At 39.9% G+C, this 27,692-nt stretch overlaps 1 protein-coding gene across 1 annotated transcript; it reads left to right on the top strand.

Annotated features, from left to right (window-relative positions):
* Positions 1-119: 119 nt before the first annotated feature.
* Positions 120-27,353, top strand: LOC117401100 (serine hydroxymethyltransferase, mitochondrial). Its single transcript, XM_034001572.3, has 12 exons — positions 120-312; positions 9,346-9,537; positions 13,258-13,337; positions 15,676-15,876; positions 16,206-16,287; positions 17,608-17,730; positions 21,060-21,199; positions 21,851-22,016; positions 23,932-24,031; positions 24,695-24,850; positions 25,036-25,143; positions 26,199-27,353. The coding sequence occupies exons 1-12, from the start codon at positions 280-282 to the stop codon at positions 26,324-26,326; spliced, it is 1,509 nt and encodes a 502-aa protein (XP_033857463.3). The 5' UTR covers positions 120-279; the 3' UTR covers positions 26,327-27,353.
* Positions 27,354-27,692: the final 339 nt, after the last annotated feature.

The following is a 27,692-nucleotide window of genomic DNA, read 5'->3' on the forward strand; positions in this document are numbered from 1 at the left end:
TTAATTACGCTGTAGCCCAACTTTACTACACACAGTGTGTGTATATTAAAGGCTACACAGTAAAACTTTTCAAAGCCGGGTTTCAAAATCGATCAACAGAAACTACAAATCCCAGAATGCATTACGCTGCGTCCTCTCTGACGAAACTAATTGCGTGAGGGCTCCACGCTGCCAACTTTCCTTCTCTAGCTTGTCAGCCACAGAAACAACGTGGACAGAATTCGAGATCTCTCAGTTTCCATCAACACACAAACACCGCTTTGGGCAAACAGAAACAACATGCTGTCACTGTCACTGAAACAGCTTACTCGTGTGAGTACTGAGAGATTAACTATTGCATTTGAAACTTTGTGTTTATTTTCTTGGTATTTAAAGTGCTGCGTTAGCTAATCCTTAGGTATTTAACATGTTCGGTGTGCGGTAAAGTTGTTAATCTCTTGATGCAGCAAATCAGCATTAAAAATGGCATTTTGTAGTACTGTATATATGGCTTTAAATAAAAGTATGCGATCGTAGGAACTGTGTTTGAAACATGGAGATTAACCTAGCTAGCACTGGTATGATTCACTGGGGCGTCCATGTTGCCTTTCGACTCCTAGAGCACTAGTCCACCAATATTACTGTATTTGGTTTTAATGATGCATTTGTTTAGCTGTATTCGTGAATGAAGCAGAGGCACGTCTTTGCCTATGCAGTGTATGTATTTTCAAATCCAGCTCGATTCTGTTGTTGGTTTGGCTCAGCAGTCTGTTTTAGTACGTGGCACGAGCTCTTTGCACCGTGGAATGTTGCGGTAACTTTCTGCTCCAGTGGTTTTTCAGAGCAGTTTTACAGGTTTTTTCTGTGTAGGTTGTTGTTATTCTGCACCGTTGCGCACATAAGGACGTATGAATACATTTTATACGCAATCCTGTATCATGCATATTTTCCTACAACCGTGCAAGCGAAGCCAGTGCATGTTCTGTTTTTGAACTGGTTAGAAAGCTTAGAAAAACAACAAAAAAGTGGCCTGCGACAACCGAATAACGATGTAAAGTACAGGTTTTAAAAAAAAAAAAAAGCGGTGCTGATAAAAAGTCTGTTTGGATATGTCTGTGTATAGCTTAAACGACCAACTTAAATACTGTATTCAAGGAATTCAGGAGCCATAACTTGTTAAAAAAACAAAAAAACTCGCAACACGTGTACCTTGATACAACCAAAGCTGTAAAAGTTTACTACAAACTGCAGCATTGTAGATGATGCAACCTCTCACAGTTGGTTTCATCATATTGCTATGGTAACGTTTACAGCCCAGAGCTCGGAGGCGGGTTGCTTACGCACGACACGTAAAAACGTGAATAGTTTCTTTAGTAAATTTCACAAAAAAAAAAACACGAACTACAATTCAAGTAATTGTAGTTTTAAGAATGGACGTTACGTGTAGTTATGCGAGCACCCCATCTGTTTCAATGCGAGTTTCTGTTTAATTAAATTGAATGGGTATCGCCATTTCTGATCAGTCTTGCGTGCAATTTAATGCACTTAAAATACACATGAGAGTAATTTTATCGAGCGTGTGCCGTTCATCTGGCTGTACAATGTTGTATTTCACTGCAGTAAGGAGGGGGTCGTGATGGTAAATGGTAATTGCTGCTGAGCGTGACCTTACAACAGTTCACTGCCGTTGTATAGCTGAGATGAACCGCAGTAGGACACTGTGACTTGGTTTTGCAATACATTTAATAAACAACGTTAAGGACTTTGCAGTATAACTTAAGGGAGACCTCCCAGCTGAATATTCCAGCGACAGATACTTATTCAATTTGTGAGCTACTTCCTGGGTGCCCAGCAGCTATAACAAACCCAGACGAGGTTTACAGCAAATAGACTCATTTAGCTGTACAACAACAGTTGATTTTTACATTTCTTTAGACGACTTTACCAGCTTCTCAATCAAGTATTTTTTTTTTGAATTGGTATGACCACTAGCATACAAGTACTGGTCACTGCTGTGATTTCCCTACTCACTGCGATGGTATTTCTTTCAAAACTGCACATTTGAGACCTGAAATTACTCTGCTAGCTACAAATCATTTTCAATAGACTATGATAACAATTTTTTATTCTGGATACCTCTTTCCCTTTCCCAATACTTGTCTCATCCTAACTTAATTTGAACAAGGGCCTTTTATAAACACCAAAATGTCCATCGCAGACTCTGTTTTGCTTTCCAGGTTTACATAAGCATTTCTCAGACAGCTCTGCCGTATGGCATTATCATTTGCTTAACGTCCCATACAAAGTGCCAGAGCTCACCCTTGCGATCAGCCAATTAGAATCCTCCAGTGCGTCCACTCCTCTTGTGCATAACGCTGCCATCTGTTATCAACTGACTAAAGGCTGAAAGCTAGGGCAGGGTCCAGACAGATATTATGTTTATAATCACTGTCACTTGACTTCTGTCCTCAAGGTTTTTCAAGGATAGTTTGCAGATAGTTATCTAAGAGGGAGATATATACAGAGCTTGGGTTACCAGACTCTGAGCTATACTCCCACACTGGGGATGTATAGTCGTCTTGGCAACAGGGATTTAAGGCCTAGCTGTGGAAGCACCCTTCCATGTCTGGGGAAAAAAAAAAAAAAAACACAGCCAGGTCTGTTCAGTTGGTCTAAATTGGAGCATGTATCTAGTGTTAATACCATTGTCATTGAAATAATCAAAACATTTCATTTTCCATTTTTACTATTGATGAACGTGGGTTTTTTGTGTTCAAAATGTGATATTTCGCACTATTACAGTAAAATATAATACCACTGTTTGTTGTGATAATATGTTTCAGCACTTAACAGTTGCACTATTTAGACATGCAGCTGTGTAACAGTCATGTGTTCTGTCGGTCTCTCCCCCTCATCAAAGAGGTGTCATTTGTTACTCCTAATTTTTTTACTATTTTAGACAACTGTAACATTGACTGACGTTTTGAACAATCGCTTTCCCAACGGTCAGTTCTCTTTTTTTTCTATTATTTTGTTAAATAGATGATTTATGTTTGATGGGTAGCTGCCAGACTGCTAGACCTAATCTGTTACCCTGAGAATCTGCCACCCACACTCCCTGGCCTGACTCATGAGTGCCACACACAGCTGGTGACCCTTCGCATTGTGTTTCAGGTGCAGAAAACACCGTCCTTGTGACAGTAATCAAGATTGCAATAAGGACTACTATCCATCTAAAATTTTAAACATTTTTTTGTTTTGTTTTTTGGCTGACCCCACAAATCAACACAGCAAAAAACATCTTAATTTACTTAATTTTTTCTTCCTTTTCCCTGTTCATGTTTGCAACCAAACCTAAGTTGTTCTGCAATAACTCAAATATTGTATGTAGGGGTCTTTAGGGGTCCCGGAGTGGCTCATCCAGTTACAGCGCTGCCCCTGGGAGCGCAGGATGAGTCACACAGCTTGGACAGCGCTGCGTTGTGCCCAGGCTGTGCAAAGAGGCTGAACTTTGCTGGGGTCTCCGAAGGGAGTGTCACATGTGCTGTGATGCTCCAGGGGTGGGGGCTGGGAAACAGAGAGGGACTCGTTCTCCTCATCGCGTAACAATAATTGGTCACTCTAAATTAAAGTAATATATTGTATTTAATATATTGCTTTGACTACAAGTTCAGTAAGCTTATAGTAAAAAAAGACCAAGAAAATTGAATCTGAAGCTCTTTACTCATTAAACAGTTTCGTACTTGGAGAAGTGCAGATGGCTCTCAGTGTATGAATATACAGATCACACTATACACATTACAAAAGATCAGGGAAAAGGTTACCAGCCAGGGGCTATCTGCCTCTACTTTGCTTCTAACTCTCCAAAAACCAAGAAACATCAAGCAGTAAGCCTTTTTTTTTTGTATCTGAAAGGAAGTCATTTATTAGGGAGTTGAATGTTCAAAGTATCCTCAAAGGAAAGGGAAGGCTCAGGTGATGAGCTCAGGCTAGCGTCCCAGGTTTGGTGTCCCTGTGGCAGCAGAGACAGCAAAGGACGCTGCCTGTCAGAGTTAATGACCCGTGTGATTTAGCTGTTTAAGATGTTGGCTTGTTCATCCCGGTGCTGCAGCCCGTCTTTGAGATGTGACGCCTCATTAAAAATGTGAGGCGCAGTCTGTCACAGCAGTCAGCGGGTAACCCCCTTCTCCCCCCCCCCCCGTCCCCCCCCCCCCCGTCCCCCCCCCCCCCTGCAGCGTCTGTCTGCATTGACTATACTCTAAACATAGAGTTTGTGCCGGGACAAATGTTTGAATATTTGAACAAACACTGAAATGTGAAACGCGAACAAGGAATGAAAGACTACCTTCAATACAACACCTAGTGCAGTCAGGTGCATTAGGACAGGGGCTCCCAAACCTTTTTACCTGAGGCCCACCTGTTCAGCTGCATTAGGTACTGCAGCCTACTGTTAGCACTCCTTGGGGAAAATGCAAATTAAAAAAAACATTTTATTTATTTTTAAACCTGTAACATTATAAATAAACCTAATCTAAACTGTCCTTTATTCATTTGAATAAATATTGTGAAAGATAGAAATCACATAGAATATGCACTGAGTGAAAATATATATATTTTTTGAAACACTTTTAATTTTAGTAAATAAATTTAGTAAATAAAGTAAGTCGCAAAAACTAAACACATTTTTATCAAACCTTTAAATTAGGTACCTTTGTATTATTATTTTTCTTTGTCATCAAACCTTATTATTCCCATTCATAAATACCTGAACAGGAATCACTTGAGTAAATCCATCTGCAGCGAAATCTGAATCAGTCAAAAAATGTTTTTTTTATTATTATTTTCCAACAAAGCATATTCTAGAGTTAATTTAAGACGACTGTGAATGAGCCAGGAATCAATAAAATAGCAGCATATCCAAACATTTTAATAAATCAATTACCGGTATGCAACAAGATTGATCAGTTTGATTAATAACTTGATTTAGTTAATATTGAAACATACACTCAGTACTCACTATTTTAAATGTTAATAGCTAATTAGTCACAAAAAACGTATTCATCGTAGGCATCAATTGAATTTAAATGACTTTTATCAAGTACAAAAGTATGAAAACCGTTTCTACAAAAGAAAAAGCCCATTCCAGCACCAGTACAAATGCATTCAAACTCCTGTTGCTGCCTTTTCGTTATACTTTGCAAAACCTATTCTTTGGTAGCGGATTCAACATACTGTAATTTTATTAATATTGAACATGCTTTTTACATCTGCCAGCGGAGCGATCACATGACCTTAACACTGCCCTATTGTCAGAGCTCTCGCTCTACATCCCGCCTACAGGCAATCTGTTCGCTCTGATTTGTGAATTTCTGCTTTGATTGACAGTCCGCCAATACTCCCTTGCTACACTTTATTTTTCTACAGTTACAGCTGACTATGGCACCTGCTTATGGCTATTAATAGAAAAAAATACATAGAATGTCATTGCGCCACAGTTTTGGAACCCCTACTTTAGAACATTCAAATTCGCTCTTGGTTTTGAATATCAGGTCTTCTAAACAAAGGTGCGACCAAGCAGCTAGATGCTCTCCTGCTCTATACTTCTCCCTGAATGACTTTCTCTGTCCAAAAAGAAAGACAGAAATCCCATGTAGTGAATTTCTAATCAGCCTGTAATTGCTTTTTAATAACACAATTAAAATGAAGTTATAAATCACAAGACGACACACATGAGCAAGGATCTCAAGGAGAGGAGCTGAATAAACCAGTATTGAAAAAGACTTGAGCCTGCCCAAGAGGGAGGCCATGTAAAGAGAGCAGTGACAGTCTGGAGATTCGCAAGGGGAGCGGTCTGCACAGATTGCAACGACAAGTAAAGCTGCTCTCTGTCTATGCCCTGAACAAATCCTTGATTATATATTTTACAATTCTAGGCCGTTTATTAATCTCTTTAAGGCACAAGGGACATATGTGTTGCAATGAGGTGCACGAAACGAGATTTAAAGTGTACTGACCGGTTGGATCTGGTCATCCAAGTTATCAGTTTCCTCCTCGTGATACTCTCAGGTGTATTTCAGAAGAAACTGTTTGAACAACCACTCAATTCCTTGAGCACCTTGAGGGTTTAACCCAGCCGGCAGTTGCACATATTTCTGTCTGTCACACTTCTACATTTTGCACTAGTATAGGATTATAAATTACATCTTTAAGCCCAGTTATAGCTTGGAAGCAAAACAGAAAGATCGCCTGTTTTTTCCCCCCACTGATAACATTTGACAAAACACCTTTCAGAGCTGATTTTAACCATAGCCTTACAATAACAGCTGTCTGTAAGGTGTAGCGGCCCTGTGTGGTTTCAATAAATATTTTGCACATATTACAGGTTTTTCCTATTTAATATGCATCTGTATTCCCAGCATTATCTTTTGTACTGCTGTCTGAACTATAACAGAGCTCGAGAACATTTGTAACAACCCTTGCTGGAAGTCATGCAGGTCTATGCAAGCTGCATACAGCTATAAACAGTATTGCATTTTAGTTTAAATTTCAATTCCTTTTTTTCTGTTGCTCTTGAAAGGACAAGGGTCTTTAACAGGGGGGTCCAATCCCAGTCGTGGAGGGCCATTCCACTCCAGGTTTAACAAGGAACATGAGAATTAACTACTTCAGGGTCTGGATGGAGATTGAATTGAAACAGTTTAGAAAAGGGTTGAAACAAAGACCAGGAGTGATCAGCCCTGGTCTATAAGACATTTTGTCTCCACTTTTTAATGGGAGTGTCATATTTAAACAATATCTCCCAACGCTAAACAACATAATGAAAACTGAAGTTGTTTACTAGCGGCAAAAATGGTCCTCCATCGCTTTTGATACACATGGGAAAAAATAACTAGCAATAGACAAGTTAATTTCTGCACTACCCCATGGCAGTTCTGTTAAAAGTGAAACAGCTTTCATGGTAAATAGAACTGTGTGCATCTTTTCAAATTCCCCAGCCTTTAGAGCCCTGTCTAATAACCTACTGTTTTACTTCAATGCGTTAAACCAACATTATTTTACTGTCCTCCATTTAACATTCTTGCTGCTGTGCTAAAAAATCACTGCGGGGCTTAAACAGGTTCCGGCGTCTTTACATTCTTGTCATCGACACTAAGGAATGATGTCTCTGTCCCTGGGGAATGAATTCGGAGCAGCCTGACCTGTTCTGGGTTCACCTTCACACCTCAGTTATGACCCCAACGCTGTCTGCGGCCTAATAAATTACCTCCTGGGCCGTTTCCTGGGGTTCACCACGGCAGCAATGCGCTCTGCTGTCAGGTCAGTGTAAATAACTTCTCCCTGTGTGCGACTCCCATAATTAATCTCGGGCTCCAGAAGTTTATAGCTGCTCAAGGGTGAAGGCAGCAGGCTCCTCCAGACTTGGAGTGAAGCAAAAACTTCTTAGAAGTCACACCTTAAGAACCAGAAACGGTTTTTAGGGGCTAGCAACAAGGGCAGTTGCCTGGGGCCCCACTAGGCTAAGTTAGGTCATGTCTACTGAGTAGTGAAAAACAGATTTAACACAAACATTCATAACAGTGTCGCATATGTCACCTTAAAGTGGCATAGTCTAGTTTTATGACACTAGTAATTTTACGACAGTTAATATAAAATGGTATCATTACCTTGTGTACGTACTGTATGTTTTTAGAGATCCATAGAACCAGTTTTTCTCTTGTGATGGGATTTAGGTCATGGTGTATATATTAGGAACAGTTTCCCTGAATTTGATCAAACCTTTTAATGTTACTAGTTCATGAACGTTCTGTCCACAGAAGGAGTTTGAATGTTGGCGCATTTCAAATTTGGTTGAAAAATATGCACGTCAAGGTCAAAATGAGGTTACAAGCAACTCCTGAAGTGTGTTTCAGTGACGATGTCTAGGTCTTTCATAGTTCACAGATTTACATTATTAATGGAGACATTTTGCTTTTCACTAAAAAATAATGTTGCAAATTGCACTTTGAGTTAAGACCTTGATCAATCTCACCCGACAGGTCATAAATACCTTGTAAAGCTTGAAAGTAGTTCAGTGCCATTAACCCTAAACCATTCTAATATATAAAAAAAAAACACCAAACATTAATTGCTAGAGGACTTTGTGTCCTGAATAGCAGTAAAAGTGGATTCTAGTCCCAGGTGCCAATTATTTGACAAGTGGAAATGCTCAATGTGGGATATAGGTGTTGTAAAGCACATTTGAATAGTGCTGATAGAGGCATAATTACTTACAAAGCTTGTTGATGTGTTTAAAACAGGCTCTGATAATGACATTACAGAATTTGAAAGAAGTACTTTGTAGTGTTTTTCTCACCCTGCTCTTTATAGATTGTGTGAGAGGGTATGGGGAATTCACTAAACACACATGAGACGGAGACGTGTAATTGAAAACACTGCTCGGGCACACAAGATTTATATTGTTCTTTACCCTGGTGGGGTGGCACCAGAGGTGCCAGGGAGGTCTACCAGCAATGGTATTCCGACCCCGGGTGCAGAGACAGTTTCCTGTAGTCCAAATAATAGTCACAATCCAAAGGGAAAAATAACAAGAGAAAACAAAAGACTTTAAATTCAAAAACTACAAATAAAAGTTTGGTTCACAGCAGTGTCTCACAGCCTCCGCTGTGCCGCAAGGTTACAGTCTGGTCTCCTATCACTAGACTTAGACCACGGTTGCCCACGTTATTCCCCCAGAGCTAACTACTTGTGTACGTCCCAGCTACGGTCCTCTTGTCGGTCTGGATACGTGGAACGGTATTTCTTTTCTTTGTCTTTCTTTCTCTGTTTTGCCTTTTGTTTCTTCTGTGCGTACCCTGCAGCCTCTGGAAGCCAACCACTTTTCAGGGCTCTTGCGCCTTTCACAAACGGTAGGTTCTGTCTATTTAGATTTATTCAATTTCCACGAACCAGGCTCTGGATGGCTTTTGTCCTGAACATGCAAGACAGAGGGAATCACAGCATGTTATTTTTATTGCCCCCCCCCCCCCCCCCAAGACCCGCCTCCTGACCACTTAGAGAGAGCCAGGCGACACACCCTCACCCAACCTCTCTGTGTCATCCCCATGATTGGCAGGCGGGTCCAACGGGGCCGTCGACTCCCTCCTGCAGGAGCATGCATGCGTCCGATAACCAGCACAGACCTCGCCCTGCTACAGACTGCAATACAAAAAATGTTAAATTCCTGTTAAATAATATCCCCTTAGTCAAATGTTGTGCTTGGATTGCCTTGATGGGTCTTGACTGCCTTTTCTCATTTATGTTCTTGGCAGCAGTAAACTGAGCTTCACGAAAGCACTGATCTCTTATTTTTCCCCTCCTGTTTCTCAGCCGCTGGCGCGATGCGTGCCCTCAGCGGCGATGGCAGTGCGTGGGCAGCACACCAAGCAGGTGGACCAGCCGGGAGACTTTGCCCAGTGGAGTGGGCAGGAGAGCCTGGCGGAGTGTGACCCCGAGATGTGGGACCTGGTGCAGAAGGAGAAAGACCGGCAGTGTCGCGGACTGGAGCTCATCGCATCCGAGGTACTGATTGCAAGCCTGATTATATATTAAAGCCTAAGATTGCTTTCACTGCTAAGCAACTGTAGTCTTATCTGTAAGCGTTCACACCTTCTATATTTGTGTTTTGTAACCCTAGACCTCTACATGTCTGCAGTAGACACATGGTGGTTCAACCTTCAATGCATTCATCCCTTACCGTATTCAGACTGGAAAGGATTAACAGTGATATTCAGATGCATTCCTTGCTCACCCCTGTGCTTGCTGTACAGCTTTTTAACACAGACGCCAGGATTCAATGGCTTTATTCAGAAACGGCACCTGAGTGTTCGTTCTCACTTAAGTGTGCCAAGTTATTGGTGTTTCACTTTTGAAAGACCTTTTGACTAAATGTCTAGAAGACATTGAAAAAGAGTTCTGATCAAAACTTTGCCATTTATAGTATGAGTATTATTTGAGTCATTCTAAATGAATAGTGTTTTATACTGGATTAAAATAAAGTTGTCTTGGATGGTCATGGATAGTAAAACGATCATACAGGAATGGAAATAAGACTCCCATTGCGTAGCAGTTTGATCCATTCCTGGTTTTACTGCAAGTTTTTAATAAGACACTTCTGAGCTTGAAACCTATACACTGGGGCTAATCATGCACATATTAAAACCTGGAATGGATCAAACTGCTATGCAATGTGAGTCTCTTATCCATCCCTGTTATGACATTAGCAGTCTTGCTGCATTTTCTGCAGGTACTAAAAGCAGGCTTTGTAAGGGGTATCCGTGTTTTAGAGCAATACAAAGCGCCTGTACCTTTTTTTATCCTGGTGTAATCGATGAGTCTGGCATACGCGCTGGTTCTTGTGATAATCACTTTAGGCTGGAAGAGGCGAGCGGTGAACTCCAATTGGTCTTAGTCAATCAGTCCAGTGACAGGTTGCAAAAGAAACAAAAGCAAGAAGCCATGAGGGTTTAACAGGTACGATTTAGAGAATGATTTAATCAACACATTATAAAAAGGGCCTGCAAACGTAGCCGTCTTCATAACGTATTTATTTAGACAGATGAAAAATATTGAAAAAAGGATGAAGGAATACTGAAAGGATACATTTTAAAACCTGGAATGGTTGAAACAGCTATGCAGTAGGAGTCTTATTTCCATCCCTGTCATTTTCTCTCGAAGCTGTTCGCTTGTCTCGGCGCTTGCTTGGTCTCGGGGGGGATAAGCAGTAATTTATTTTGCTGTGGAGCGGTGTCAAGGCTCCACGCTGGGTGTCTGACAGTGTTTACCTGTCGCCTGCAATACCATGGAGAGAACTGGCAAAAATGCTTCTGTTTTATTAAAGAAAGCGTTCACACTGCATGTATTCAAATCGGGCTGCTGTACTGCATGTTAAAATCCTCTCGCCAGTGTTGTGTGTCTTATTAACCTCTGCTGGGGATTCATGTGCCAGGTGATTAGATTGGAGGTGTCCTTTCGTAAGACACGCTTGAGTTGAATCCCAGTTGAGAGAATCAGAATCTGGGGATGTAAGGAGATGCCGGTCAGTCTGTTTTTATTGTATGTACCCGTGCTGTATTTTTACATCTAGAGAACCGCTTATCCCATTGTGATAAAACATGATTATTCTTTATCACATGTTATTGAGAGTCATTGAGTATCTTGCACAGCACCCAATACTAATTTTTATAACATATTGGTAAATAAGAATAATTATAAACAGCGTAGGTAATACAGTGTCATTTCCATCTGATACAAAGAAATTGCAGATGGCTTTATCGCATCGGTAGCAGAGTTCTACTGTATATTATAATGTAAAATGTGCAATCTAAATGTGGATCGTATCGCAATACAAACACAATTCCAAGCGTTTGTCTCTGCTTGCGAGAGGCCCAGACTGAATAGCAGCTAGAGCACCTTATTATTATTTTTCAGTCTCTTCAATTCTTAGAATTCCTGAGAGTCCTATGATGAGGGATCCCAGCCCAGCTTAATAGAATCACTCCGACTCATTGTCTTCAAGTACTCTATAGTCTTAATATCCTCTTCTCATGTACCTTACAAACGATCGCTGTGCTTACCATCCCTTAACTTGAGTTCTTTCCAGGAATGATGGATGTCTTCAGAACCCCCCTCTTCTATTATACAAGCTTGTGTTGAATTTGATACCATCCATTTCCCCTATGTAATAGCACAGCATCTCATTACCATTCATCACTGGGTCCCCTAACATGGTGATCCATGATCAAACTGGATATTGCAATATTGGCGGTTATTTCCAGCGCCTTTAAAACAAGTTGCCTTTAAAGGATGTATTGACTTTGACTCTGGAACTGAATGACCTGAATGATACAACGTTTGTATTAGTGCAGAAAGACAAAATGATGAGCGCCAGGAAGGACTCATTTCTGGAATGCTTAAAATAGTCAATGGCTAGCTGTCTCTGTGCATTGCTAGTCTAACGATCTTCCTTTGAGAAGTGGCAGAATATTAAAACAACTGCTTGCAGTCAGCAAGGTAAGAGTCGTACAGGCGAGGTCAGCTATGCCTGATAATCTGGGTTTTATTGAGATTTAGAAACGGACGTGAGCTCTGCCTTTTACTGTTCTTGTAACCATTTTACATTTGTATGTCCCTTTTCAGTGTTTAGCTTGTCTTTAGTTTTTTTTTCTTTTCTTTTTTAAAGCTAGACCATTCTGTATGAATGTTCTGAGGTCATCTGCAATGGAACTCCCTGATTTTGTAGATGAGGTTTTCATAATCTGTTCAAGTTGTTTTAATTGAGGCACTGCTTTCTGCCTGTGTTATAAGTAAGGCTGCATTTTTCCACGGTTTCCATTGCCGTGTAATATGTAGTTAGGGCTTGAATTTTTCATTTTATTTTTTTGTTCAGTTTGGGGGGGGTCTTGCAGTGAGGATATCCACATTTGGATTCCAGCAGTGTAGAACTGGATGCATTTTGAATGAGAGAACTATGAGAAGTAATGCATTACATTGTATGCCCATTCCCGCCCGTGTATCTATCATACTGCATTCAGGGTTTTTTTCTGCCCACCTCACTGTGCGACTATAGCATACTGTAGTAATTAATCTCCGCATATAATTAGTTATTTACATTTTTTCCTAAGATTAAACATTCATCATGGTATTCTGATTTAAGGTTTGATATTTATGTAGCAATAATAATAATAATAATACAGTCATGTACACAAGAAAAGCTAATATGCATTAGTAGAAGCATAACTGTACAGCAGTTTTGTATTTACAATAACTTTTTTGGTTCATCGCTGAATAAAACCTTAATGTGATGCCACAGTAATGACATGGTTATTTGTGCACTGCATCTAAAGTGCTACCCATATTTTATACATAACAAATACAGCAAACGCTTGCCTTATTGACGCACTGCCTGTTACACTGCATTTAGGAACCTGGCAGCCGGTTTAGTTTGCTTCTGGTAAATGATTGAACACACACTGCATAGAGCTGCGCGATTTCTTTATTAAAATGTCTTCAACGAAAAAGACACCAGCTGTATGAAAGATGGCAAATATTTCTGCTAACGTAAAAAAGGGAATGTTCCACAATTTAGCATTTGCTCTTTTTCAGGAAAGCATTTAAATATGTAGGAACATTTGCTGTATAACAAATCGAGAGAAATATCTTGCAGTACCTTTTTTTAGACATTTACCATGAAACAAATCCAGCTCTGATTATAAGTGAACTCTGATTTATTTTCTCATACAGAACTTCTGCAGCAAAGCAGCTCTGGAGGCCCTGGGATCCTGCCTGAACAACAAGTACTCTGAAGGATACCCAGGAAGGAGGTACAGCTACACTAAGGGATCATAACACCGATGCCACATTTCAGATCAGATTGGTTCATTTCCATCAGCAGCAGATCGAGATCAAACCCATTTCTGTTGGGACTCTGTCAGTCAGCCCCAGTTAGGGTGGCAGGCTGGCAGGACTCCATCTGTTCACCCTGACGGTAAATGTTACTTAAATAGCAACAGGAAGGATGCAAGAGGCAGGTTTTAAATTTCGGACTGCAGAAAAAACTGTGTAGACAGAGCATGAGGCCTGTGAATATATTGTACTGCTAGGAAAAGGTTGGTGAATTTGTTCATGGTAGTGTGATGCACACACTGGTCTTGTGTCTCAAATGGGAAAGTTAAACACAATTGCTACAGAAGACATGTATGAACTTCCATTGCTGGGCTTCTGTTTAGATACTTCTTGACCATCTTGTGTTGCACAGCTAGGGCCTAAAGTTTTGCATTGCCCCATAGAATTAACGCATTTTGCTTCATAAAGTCAAATTACATGTTAAGATATTGAATTCCATACTGCTTTGTAGTTTTCCATACACCTAATGAAAAACTGACATAAATTGAAAAGTGTGACATTTTGAAATCTGACATTGAAATACTGTACGACTATTATGGCTTCCGTTAGCGATCATTTTGTAGTTGGATAAGTTCAGTATACAAATAAAACATGAATTCGTATAATATTTCTTGTTTAAGAAAATCTGTATTTTAGTGGTGTTCTGGTTCCTTCATATTTCGATTACACCACTGGTTGCATATGTACTACATGTGAACAGTAAGGGTGATCATTAAGCAATCCTAATATAAATGTGATTTTTAAAAGACTTTAAAACCAACCCCGTCTCTCTCTCTTCTCTGTCCGCTCAGACTAATACATGAAAAACTACAACACAAGGAGAGCAGTTTCAAATGTCACCTTTTCACTTGTCAGGTCCCAGTGTTTGATATCATTGTAGTGGTTGCTTATCTGCCGGGATCAACCAAAAGAAAGGACAAATATTATCCAATATCCCTTAATCCTGTTGTTTGACAGACTCCATTAAGAAGAGGATTTCATTTATGACTAAAAGATTTGTTTTTCTAATGCCTCTTAATACCCGCCTTGAGGAATTCCAGATTTAATTATTTCAAAGCACAGTGTGTGTCTATAGGAGGAGGAATATTATATGATTTTCAGAATATCATTTCAGACTTGAAAAAAAAAGCTGTGTTATGTCAGGTCCTCAACTTCAATCCAAACACAAAACAGACTGACTTTTTTTTTAAATTAACTTAAAGTACAGCAGCATTGTTATAACCTTGTAACCTTTTAATTGAGATAAAATGTGCTTTTACAACAAGCATTGAGAGCTAGCGGAATAATTATTTTTTTTGTGTGTTCCACTGAGTGAAATTGTGTTTGATCGGATCTCATTTTGGAATCTGTCTGTCATCCTTTTAAATCCAATAACCGGGCAGATCGCACTGATCCAACTTACAGAGTGTTGCTAAGTATATTCGGAGCTTGAACTAAGGGAAGTAATTATCTGAATCCAGCTGCCTAGTGGCATTTTTTTGGTCAAGTCTTCAGATGTTAAAAGATGATATTGTTAGGACCCCCGAGTGCCTCGCTTGGTAAAAGCAGAGCTGCATGGTGTGCAGGGTGTCATACAGCCAGGGGAACGCAGGTTTACATCCTGGCTGGGGCTGTTTCTGCTCATCGCGCTGCAGCGGGTCCTAGTGAGCCAGACACGTAGTGAACTCAGACCGACACTTGCAGGGCTGGCTTTTGTCCTCCAGAGGGCGGTAGCTCGCTGAGATCCTGGGTGTGGAAGAGGTAGCTGGTTTGGTTGTGGGATCGGAGGACGCCCGCTGAACCTTCAGTTCTCCTGAGCAGTGTGGGGGAATTGCTACTGGTGAGGGGAACAAATAATTGGCCGTTCTAAATTGGGGAGAAAATCGGGTGTAAAATATTTGGGCACACTAAATTAAAAAATGTATAATTATATTGTTTAAAGATGGTGCTTACATTATATATAAAAAAAAAGCAAAGTAGGCAAAATTACATTAAAATAAGCACACAAGTGGGCCTACATAGGATTTGATACTCATGACTAAAATTAGAATGTGGCAGTAGACACCTACCTATATACCCGATGGCAGTTCCATTAAAGCTGCATCAACTTCCATGAGAAATATTTCTAAATTCCCATTTTACAGACCCTTGTTCTTTTTATTGAACCCTTCATAGAAACATGTCCTGATTTGAAATTTTGGAGAGGGTCTAATCAAAGGCGAACATTTTTTCGTATCGGTGTGTGCCTCTGTTCTCTAGTGAATCCCTCTCTTGCAGATACTATGGCGGTGCTGAGGTGGTTGACCAGATTGAGCTGCTGTGTCAGAAACGCGCTCTCGAAGCCTTTGACTTGGACCCGGAGCGCTGGGGGGTCAACGTCCAGCCCTACTCTGGCTCTCCGGCCAACTTTGCAACCTACACCGCGGTTCTGAACCCACACGACCGGATCATGGGCTTGGACCTGCCCGACGGGGGACAGTAAGAATTCAAACACTTTCCACTTGTTTTATCATTCCTTGCACAGTTACAGTTTATGGACTGATGTAGAGTTAAAGGGGACAGGGTGTAGATGCACCACTGTAGGGTTCATAGACTTAACTTAGACATCCTGCTTCAGTATTGCTGTGCTTCATAAACAAGTTTAGCACGTTTTGGTTTATTTTGAGTGCTCGTTTTGCGTAGACCACTTACTGTACAATCGGGTAGCCAGCCATTGTACTACTTGAGAATTTCAACAAGCGTTTCTATCAGTTGCTTTGTCATTCATAACCTGTCCTGAAGAGTAATACGTGCCAATTTCCTTGCAGCCTCACTCACGGATACATGTCTGACGTCAAAAGGATCTCGGCCACATCCATTTTCTTTGAGTCCATGCCATACAAGCTAAATGTGAGTACCATATTTGATATTGATTTCGATTTCTTCAAGGCCGGCCAGCCGTACAGGGCTGGGAATGACTGACCTGCTGTTGCTGTTGTGTGTTTTCTTTTTTTTAAAACATAAACTGTCACTCGCAGGGTGATTGAACCAAACACCTTGTAACTAATAGAAAATCGACAGCTGTTCCTGTAAACAGTGGGGCTCGGTGGAAAGATTGATCTGTTTTATGTGGAGTGCTCTTTTCTTTGCGGGAGAATTGTTAAGTAGTGTTGAAAAGAAGAGATTTCGTTTGTAGTGAGTGTGTGTGTTTGTTAGCTTACTGGCAGTAGTGGTTTTTGTTTGTTTCATTAGGATTGTATTTGTTTAGACACTGGCATTTCATTTAAGACAGGGGTGGCCAAAGTTCCAGTCCTGGTCTTTCTTCCAGCCCTATGTAATTATTTATTTCTTAGCAGACACCCTTATCCAGGGTGACTTACAATTGTTACAAGATATCACATTATTTTTTACATACAATTACCCATTTATACAGTTGGGTTTTTACTGGAGCAATCTAGGTAAAGTACCTTGCTCAAGGGTACAGCAGCAGTGTCCGCCACCTGGGATTGAACCCTCAACCCTCCGGTCAAGAGTCCAGAGCCCTAACCACTACTCCACACTGCTGCCAGTTGCCTTCAACTACAGGGTCTTGCAGAACTCCAGTGTTCCTTTTGGCTAGCAATTATTATCTTAGATTGAAGGAAGCTGTTGAAAAATCAGATGCCTTTGGGATCATTCTATACAGTGGAAATGCACGCTGCAGCCATTAGTACTGTAGCTTTTACCCTTTAGCAGAAATGTAGGCGCTCAGAAATATCTGCTAATGAAATGCTGTTTTTTTTTATGAAATGACAAGGATAAACTGGAACGCAAAAGAAAATAACAAGTTGATAACAAGACAGATGTAATCTTCTGTGATGCTTTTTTCTTTAAAAAAAAAAAAAAAAAAAAAAAGGGAAAAAATCAATGGCAATCCCCGGTCTCCTTGAAAACTCAGAAAGAAAAGAATTTCAATCTTCGTCTCCAGACTTTTTACAATTGAATTTCGACGTCATAAAACCTTCAGATGGACAGCAGTGGCTGATGATCCAAACATACACTTGTTTATTTTCAAACCTTTCAATAAAATGCCTTTTTTTTTTTTTTTTTTTCTCTCTCCCAATATTTTTCTTACGTCGAAATAAATGTTATGAAGACTGCTACACCTTCAGGTCTTTATTTAAGAAAGTGAATCGTTCTCTAAGTCGTGTTAAACCCTCACGGCTTCCTGTGTTTTTGTTTCTTTTGCAGCCTGTCACCGGACTGATTGACTACGATCAATTGGAGTTCACCGCTCGCCTCTTCCGTCCCAAACTGATTATCGCAGGAACCAGTGCGTATGCCCGACTCATCGATTACGCCAGGATAAAAAAGGTACAGGCGCTTTGTATTGCTCTAAAACACGGATTCCCCTTACAAAGCCTGCTTTTAGTACCTGCAGAAAATGCAGCAAGACTGCTAATGTCACAACAGGGATGGATAGGAGACTCCTGTTGAATAGCAGTTGGATATATTTCAGGTTTTACTACAAGCTTGATTAGCCACAGTGTAACAAGCTCAGGTGTGTCTTATCAAACTCGTAGTAAAACCAGGAATGGATCCAACTGCTACGCAATGGGAGTCTTATTCCCATCCCTGCACAAGATGATAGGTGCATACGTCCCACCAAATATCCTCAGTGGACACCCACACTAATATGTAAGAGAGTCCAAGATTTACTCATTGTTTGATTTACTCAAGCATACATGTTTATAGACTGGATACAGTGTGTCAGTGCTCCGTGCTTCAAACGAAGAACGCTTCAGTTAACAATAAGTCACGCTGGTCCGTATGTGAAAAGCAGGTTTTTTTTTTTTTTTAATTTAGTTGTCGCCAATTATTTTACCCCGATTTTCACCCCAATTTAGCATGCCCAATTATTATCTGTATCCCCGGCTCACCGCTCGCAACCCCCCCGCCGACTCGAGAAACAGAGGCTGGAATACGCAGCAATGCCACCAGACCTATAGTGCCGGAGGACAACACAGATCTGGCGGCTCCGCAGCAGAGCCACAGGCGCCCTATCGGCCACAGGGGTCGCTGATGCGCGGTGAGCCGTGGATTCCCCTGCCGACCTAAGCCCTCCCTACCCGGGCAGCGCTCAGCCAATTGTGCGCCGCCCCCTAGGAACTCCCGGTCACGGTCAGCTGTGACATAGCCTGGATTCGAACCTGCGATCTCCAGGCTATAGGGCACATCCTGCACTCCGCGCGGAGCGCCTTTACTGGATGCGCCACTCGGGAGCCCAGGCGAAAAGCAGGTTTTTTTATTACTTTAGAATATCGTGTGGGATGCTCTTTTCTTAGCAAGGAACTGTTGGAGTTTTACTAATATGATAATGAGGTATCATTTTCTTTAATTATTCCATTTTGATATATGTATGTTTTTAGTCAAATTGCCTTGTAGTAAACAGTTCTTCAACATTCATCGCATCATATTCTGCCACGGCACATCAGATTACAGTTATGACATTAATATGAGATCATTAAGAGCAGATAATAATATAGCAGTACACCAAAAGAGAATAGACTATCATCACTCAGTGTAAGCTTTGAGTCTTTTTTACTAACAATTTATTCTGAATCATCATTTTAGTACGTAAAATTGCGATTATGTATATACATTAGCTTATAAATTTAATAGCCTTATCAGAACAAAAGCAGTATTTATCAGTTTGGAGCATCCTGCTCGTAATCTAGAATGGTATTTGTGTTTCACAGGAACGCCATGAATTCATTTTCACTTCTAACTTGTATACAGGCTCTGTTGCAGCTTATTCAGAAGAGATCTACTAAGTAGTGTTGCAAAGAAACAGTCACTTTAACCCACTTGCAGTTATTTTTAGTTTTTAAATATTTAAAGGACCATTTTCATTAAATTTTATTCATAAAAAATAAAGTATTTGAATAGGTAAAGCATTGTTAATTGTGCCCAAGTTAGCTAGAGCTAGTGTAATGTCAGTGCATTGCACAGCCTGTTAAAATGAATGGTCTTCATGTGTGTTTAGACCTGTTTTAATGATTCATATTCCACAGTATTTTGCATAGACCCCATAAAGTTGACAAATTTAAATAATACAGTATTTTAATATTTGTTTCTGCCTACTAACGGCGTGTTAATTTTTCTTGATCCTGTTCTGTATTCGTTAATGTGTTCTAATAAAATACATATTTGCGATCTTTAATGTCATGAAGAAAAAGTGATTGATTGCTTTGTGTCTTGCAGACCATTATACGAAATTGGATCACCAAAAAAAAATAATCTGTTTTTGCTACATTTTTTAATAGCTGCATGTCTGAAATACTGAAGTGCATTATGTGATAAATATGCTAATCTGATAATATGTCAGGTCTTTAAGATAAAATATAATGAAGCAGTGTCTAGTGGAACTCATGTCTGATACCAGAGGCATATAATTGAAGAGCCGCTTTGCAACTCTACCCAGCAGTTTTTATTTTCAGTGCATCGACTCCTTTTACATTACTGTGTTGAATACTTGGATCACAAACACTACATTAGGTTTGCTCAGGCTAGGCATCACTATGTCTATAAAAATGATAAGAGTGAATGTTTCAGCTAGTGCCTTCTGTGTAGTACACTGATGAAAGCACTAGAGAAACTGTCTACTGACCTTTTGAAGTTATGATTGATCTACTTCTTATAACCAATACTTCATATTCTGTACTATATTAGACAGCATATTAAACTACATTTGATCAGTGCATCTTTGAGTGCAAATACCAGGAAAAAAATATAGTCTTAGACTTATAGGAGGCTGTGTGGTCCAGTGGTTAAAGAATAGGGCTTGTAACCAGGAGGTCCCCGGTTCAAATCCCACCTCAGCCACTCACTCATTGTGTGACCCTGAGCAAGTCACTTAACCTCCTTGTGCTCCGTCTTTCGGGTGAGACGTAGTTGTAAGTGACTCTGCAGCTGATGCATAGTTCACACACCCTAGTCTCTGTAAGTCAACTTGGATAAAGGCGTCTGCTAAATAAACAAATAATAATAATAATTAGTCGCACACAAAAATACATTTCAAGAATTACAGTACAAGTATTAATACAATTAAGATCAAGATAAAATACATGCATTGTAAGCCACTGTAATTGAATACAGTGTGTGTGAAAAGTATGTACAATGTTAAATAAATACAAAAGTCAAATATAAAGAAGACTATAAAAACTGTTATATACCATATATGTTTTGCTTTTTTTTTTGTTTTGCTAATGCATATGATTTCAAACCGGTCCTTAAACAGAAGGTTTAGACTTTTAATATAGTGAAGGTATATGTATAAACTAGCAGTGCAATATACAGCTATGACCAATTTTAGGATTGAGACATGTAATGAACATGATTTAGATTTTTTTGTTTAACATCATGTACAGTAATCAAAGAAAATACAAAATGATATCGTAAAAGTCTACCGGAAGTCAAAATAGTAGTACAGAAATTCTTTAGATTTCGAAACGTCTCATTTTTCAATGTCCATTTTTTCGTGATGTATATGGAAAACTACAATATGTAATTCAATATGTTAAACGTAACATTATTCAGCAGGTTTCATTCGACTTTGCCAAGTAGAATGAGATCATCTATAGGGTTGATGCCAGTGGTAGGTAGATCTGCAGTGCAGTAGCATTTTCTTGTTGCCTCTGCAGGTGTGCACTGAAGTGAAGGCGCACCTGCTGGCGGACATGGCTCACATTAGTGGACTGGTTGCAGGCAAGGTGATCCCTTCTCCCTTCGAGTATGCAGACCTGGTCACCAGCACCACTCACAAGACCCTGCGCGGGGGCAGGTAAGCACCACACAGACCTCCGAACAGGAGCCGTCTATCCAACTGCTCCTGCAGGTATCCCAAATTTGCGTCAAACACTTGTACTATGTTAAGCAGACAGACACGTTGGTTTACGCCTCAGGCAGACACTGTATCTGAAAACCTACCACACAGTTCAACCTAATTGTCTGTCTCTGCTTGAGAGGCCCAGGACTGAATGGCAGAGGGGGTGAGGTCGAGACTGAGGTGCGCTTGCTTGCTTTGGGGAAGCTCTCGGGCTGCTTGTCGGGTCTGACTGTAGCCAGTGCTATCGGGTTTGATTTTCCACTTGAACAAGCCAGTTCATTTAAATGAAGTAGCACAGTTAAAATACAATTTAAGAGTAAATGAAAACTGTGAAACAAGTGTAACCAGAGCATAATTTGACGTTATTAAATTAGTCGTGTCTTATCATCACGGTCCCTTAACCATCATTTAATTCACAAACAACAGCTTTAAAAAAATACAGAAATAAATAATAGAATAGAAAGCCCATATTTACAGCATTGTGATGATGTGTCGATCCCTATGATGTGGTGGTTGTATCCTTTTAATACCCATTTGTTAAAGTGGTAATTCACCGAAATGGTGTTGTGTTTGTTTGAGTTGTCTTGCCTGCCTTGTGCTCTTCAGGGCTGGTTTGATCTTCTATCGCAAGGGCGTGAAGGGGGTCGACAAGAAGACAGGGAAGGAGCTGATGTACGACTACGAGGACCGGATCAACTTCGCTGTATTCCCCTCTCTACAGGGCGGGCCCCACAACCACGCTATCGCCTCCATCGCCGTGGCACTGAAACAGGTGAGCGCTACAGCCAGCACCCACAGAATGAGTTCACTCAACTCCTCGTGCCAGGGAAGTGATTAGGGGTGTATCGATGAATCAGGATACTATTGCATGATATCTGGTATCGTAATGGAGAGATGTGTTGTGAGACAAGACCAAAAGCACAGCATAGCTCCTTGTAGTTCTTGAATGAAGAATAACTGTGTTTTATAGTTTTGTATGAATACATATTCCTTAAATGATCATTTGATCGTTTTATGCATCATACAAGTAACCCATCCGGACCATCACATGTATCGTGATGCATGTCGTATCTACAACCCTTCAGGACACATCTAGGCTATGGCTGTTGCTATTCCAAATGCTGGATTTATTGTAGCACAGCTGTTTGTTGTGATCATATGCAGTCTACTGGAAATTAAAGTGTTTTGGAATTTGCAGCTTTCTCTTGACAATCGCTACCATCTAAAATCCTCTCGTAACCCTCCTAGTTGAAGCAGTGCCCACGATGACAGCCAATGTAACCTACAATACTGCAATATGGGTTTACAGATACGGCCAAAAGTTTTGCATCACGTAGAATTTTAGGATGGAGACTAATTTAAAAAAAAAAAAACTTTTTTATTAACATCATGTAATCGGAGAAACTACAAAATGATATTGCAGAAGCCATAATAGTAGTAAAAAAAAAAATTACTAATAGTAGTAATTTCATGCTAGATTTAGAAAGGTCACATTTTTCAATTTGTCAGATTTTTTTTCATGCAGCTTATGGGAAACTGCTAAGCGTTATGTAATTCAGTATAACTTAACCTTATTCGGCAGGTTTCGTTCAACTTGATGAGGCAAGATTGGTTAATTCTGTAAAACGTTTGGCCATAGCTGGAGTAGTAGAGGCACTAAAGTCGGTCCATTCTGCCACCCTGTGCTCTCAATCTTTAGTCGTAATGTCATTTTATTTAACATTTCGGATTAAGGGCTGTGTTTTGATGACAAGAGAAAATACGAGAAACATACACGTGCCCTTGGATATAAAAGCACAGCTGAACTGGTTGAGTGAGCCACCCCAAGGCCGTTGTAATGTGAAATCTGCAGTGTTCTCTTCCTGCGCACTGTGTTAAGCCTGATTTAGCTCTCCTTTATTTGTGAGGATTTAGATTTTCATCTTATACCTGCTTGGTAAACCGATGTCCAGAGAGGTATTAGGTATTCCTCGTCTGATTGAGTCTTACGGCCTGTCTGGTCAAGGTTCAGGTGTTCAGACAGTGCTGTTGTAATCCTCTGCAAGGCGGGAGAGGGAGACTAGGAATACAAAGATGTGGTGTATTTGTGTTTTAATAAACTCCCTTATGTATGACTTAACCCTGTAACACCCAAGCGTTTTTGAAATGAGGAAAACCACTTTATTTGTTTACCTAGATTTCATTTCTTGTACAAAACACTTTTTCCCTCTCTGCCTGGCAATACATAATGTTCTGCATATGAAAAATTCTGGCTCGTCAGGCTGGATTTAAATAACAATATAGAGGGGTGGCTAAACATTGGATCCGATGTGATACAGAAATGGGCATTACAGGGATAGACTGCAAGTAGCTTGATTTTATATAGGTTTTTATTTATTTATTTTTACATTTCTATTATTATTTAATGTGTTTGCAATCCTTTCATAGACAGGGGGGTAGATAGGGGACATTGGCTGGAGAATCCCAAGTCATCAAACAACATTAAAGCAGTCAAAATCCAGGTACTTTAAAGGCAGATTTTGAGAAAAATGATACTCAATATATTGGAGCAACAGAAATCCAACCCATTCATAAGGATTTCAAACACCATGAAATAGTAAGGGACATATTATATAGGCATTATAATGACATTTGGCGCTACCTAATCCTTTTAAGTGGTTTATATATTATTATTATTCCTCTCTTAGGCTGCGTCCCCCATGTTCCAGGAGTACACCACACAGGTCTTGAAAAACTCCAAAACCATGGCCTCCGCTTTGCTGAAGAAAGGGTACACCCTGGTGTCAGGTATGACGGGCAGCATCGCTCATGTCCTGTCCCACACCCGCCCTCTGTACTGCTCAAATATGAATGTATCTGTATTCTAAACTATACATGGCCATAGTCCGAAAGAAACTTCTTTAGACACAGATTCTCAGATGAAGTTTGCGTCTTCATGAAACACATTTATCAGAATGTGTGTGCAGAATGTCTCAACGTTCTAGAGTTTAGGGTAGAAAGCCAGCCTTGTTGGCAGCCTACATTACATTACCCAGATGGGTGTAGCTGTCCACAACATAAAAGGACGCTGTACAGAGACTAAAATATTAAAATTATATAAAATAGCAACATCCCGCAAAGCAATCTGGATCGTAAAGGACTCATTTTTTAGATATTAGATTCTATTTCTTATCTCAAATTTCCAGTTACTGTGGCATACTTCCCTCTGGGCAAATGTCCTGATCCTTATCCTGATGGATATGCTAGTAGTTAACATATTTGGTGTCCTTCATACCTATTTTTATAATCAGTCCAACTTCACCATTCCCCTCATCATTGTGAAGATGAATGTTTCATTCGTAATGCATTTCTTTCTCTAGTTACTAGTCTAAAAGTCTAGGTAATAAGAGATACGATTCTGAAGGCTCTCTCTCTCTCTCTCTCTCTCTCTCTCTCTCTCGCTCTCTCTAGGCGGCACGGATAACCACCTTGTCCTGGTGGATCTGCGTCCCATTGGGATTGACGGTGCCCGGGCTGAAAGGGTGCTGGAGCTGGTCTCCATCACTGCTAACAAGAACACCTGTCCTGGGGACAAGAGTGCCCTCACCCCCGGAGGCCTCCGACTGGGTAAGCCCTTCCCTTCCTCCCCCATCCTTTTTTAAATGAATGACTTCAACCGATCTTTAAAAGATTGGCGCGCAGTTTTGCTTTATCCATTATTCTCCATGGCAAGTCCAGTTCATGATATTGACTTTGCATCGGTGGCTATGGGTCGTGTAATGGACTGCTATTCCTTGTCTTCTTGCGTCCAGGAGCCCCTGCCCTGACTTCCAGACACTTCAAAGAAGCCGACTTCGAGCAGGTGGTGGACTTCATGGACGAAGGCTTCAAAATTGCATTGGATGTGAAGAAGAAAACAGGTAAGTAAGCCACAAGGACTGCATTGATAAAGTGCTTGGTATAGAAAATACAACGTTGCTGTTTTCCATACAAGATGATTGGTTTGTAGCTGCTTCAGCTACATCAGTGACAAATCCCACTTTTCTTTTTTTAAACCGATAAAAAGCTGAAACAATTTTCGACCTCCAAAGCCAGTTTGTTTATGTTTTTTTAAACGCACTTAACACACACTTTAAATAGTGCTAGAAAAAATAAGGCAGATTACTTTGGTGTAGACTGAGAAAGTACGGTAAGCACTGTTTTGAAATGCTGTTTTGTAAATTGCCAAATGCTGTATTCCAGTGCTTTGTTTTGCAGTGGTGGTCCACTATGAAAGGCGCTATATAAAATAGATTGATTGATTGATTGATTTAATCATTTTCACTGATGTTCTTTGTACAATATACATGCCGTACCATACTGTGGTGTTTTAGACACACTGATGTACCTGACGTTGTTCATTTACAATGCCCTGACATTAATAAAGCAACTACAATGTGGTATAACAACTCCCTCTGAGATAAGATATTTTCCAAAATACTGTGGACCCATAGAACCAATGAAATTGGATATGATAGATTCTGCTGTATTATATTACTATGTTATTATATGCACATGTTTTCAGTTGTATTTTGCAAACACATGCTTTTGAAGACGAAAGCTTTCTAATACTTAAAATAATAACTGTTTGATTTTACAATTAGAAAATATGTGTTTTGACCTGAAAAAAGAAACAAGGACCAGGGGTCACAAACGGAGATTAGATAAAGGGGCATTCAGAACAGAAAATAGGAGGCACTTTTTTACACAGAGAATTGTGGGAATCTGTCAAGTAATGTTGTTGAAGCTGACACCCTGGGATCCTTCAAGAAGCTGCTTGATGAGATTCTGGGATCAATAAGCTACTAATGACTAAACGAGCAAGATGGTCCGAATGGCCTCCTCTCGTTTTGTAAACTTTGTTGTCATATTGATCCAGGGAATCAATGAGCCGCCATTCCGGAAAGCATGTCAGAAACATCTCTTTTTCTCGCAGGTAAACTTCAAGACTTCAAGAATTTCTTACTCAGCGACTCCGAGACAGTGGCCAGGATAGCGGGACTGCGGCAGCGAGTAGAGAAGTTTGCCAGGCAGTTCCCAATGCCAGGGTTCCAGGATCATTAACACTGGAAAAGAGACACGCCAGAGAGCAGGAGCTGTGACATCACAACGCAGGGCTGCTCCCAGCTGTTTCAGCTTATTGATCACGTGCTTTTTTTTTTAATTATTATTTTACTTTCCAGCTGCTGTCATACAATCTTCTGCCAACTCAAAAGAAAAAAAACCTTGCATTTTGTCGAAATGAACACAAAAGTTAATCTGATCAATAGACCTGACAGCTCTGAAGCAGTCAAATCTCGGCAACAAGCAACTTTTTTTTTTTTTTTTTATAAATAAAACAGATTTTATTAACTGTTAGAATCCCCAACTAACATCTCAAACTGTTTACAGCAATTTTTTAACCAAAATGTATTAATATTGGTACAGAGTTTCATAGAATTTTTGCACATTCATAAAATGCTTAATGGCTACAGTAAATTCTTTAATATAAAATACGAAAAAAAAGTAGATATTAACTAGAGACCCAGAACAATGTATACATTGCTTTTATAATTTGTTTTAATTTGTTTTGAATGCTGTTAATAATGTTTTAACTGTGTAGAAAATCTACTAAAAAGAAAAAAAGTATGCTATGTAAAATCCATTTACCTTCTGTCTCCTGTGTGTGTGTATATATACATATATAATATACTTGGCTATCAATTATTTATTTGGTTACTTGGTTTTAAAAGCACAAGTATGTTAGCTGGGGTGCCTACAAAATATCGATACCATCTCCCCTGGGCAATGTTGTGGGTCATTTTATAATGCATTGTACACCCAGTACATCCAGTTGTGTAGTGAAAACCTATTTTTAAAGGCACTAAATAATTAATTTCAAGGTTAGAAGGCCATCAGTAATGTTGCTCCCTTTTAAATTCAGTCAATTTCAAAGATATTTTGGAGCTAAAACTGTCTTTTGGGTGATGTCAGTTTAAGATAACTGGAATAGTCCACGAACATGGTTTTAAAAGGAGATTTCCGTGTTCTAAAAGTGTGCTGTAATAATAAATCAAGCCTTTTATTAAATGAACTTAGTAGCCTACAGAAATGAATCCAGCGTACTTTTTTGTCAGTGCGTTAATATGAGAACATGAGGACGTTGTTTGATCTGAAATGATTCAGCTCTGTGTGTCAGGTTGAAATGGATGAAGGTAACTGACTCATGGACTAAACATAGCACTGAAAAGTGAGGAAGTGCCTTAAGAACATAAGATGGAATTATCCATGTAGCTGCAGATAACATTACTGCTGATCATAGAATCACTGTAACTGTGTATATATATATATATATATATATATATATATATATATATATATATATATATATATATATATATATATATTATACATACACACACACACACGCGCGCGCACACGCACAGTAGAT

This window comes from Acipenser ruthenus, chromosome 45 (assembly GCF_902713425.1).
Source record: "Acipenser ruthenus chromosome 45, fAciRut3.2 maternal haplotype, whole genome shotgun sequence".
Lineage (NCBI taxonomy): Eukaryota > Metazoa > Chordata > Actinopteri > Acipenseriformes > Acipenseridae > Acipenser > Acipenser ruthenus.

Bases quoted from the DNA above. Each gene is read 5' to 3' on its own strand.
- LOC117401100 (XM_034001572.3), top strand. From the start codon at position 280: ATGCTGTCACTGTCACTGAAACAGCTTACTCGT. The intron at 16,288-17,607 runs GTGAGTACCATA...TTTCTTTTGCAG, and splicing joins CCATGCCATACAAGCTAAAT to CCTGTCACCGGACTGATTGA. The intron at 24,032-24,694 runs GTATGACGGGCA...CGCTCTCTCTAG, and splicing joins AGGGTACACCCTGGTGTCAG to GCGGCACGGATAACCACCTT.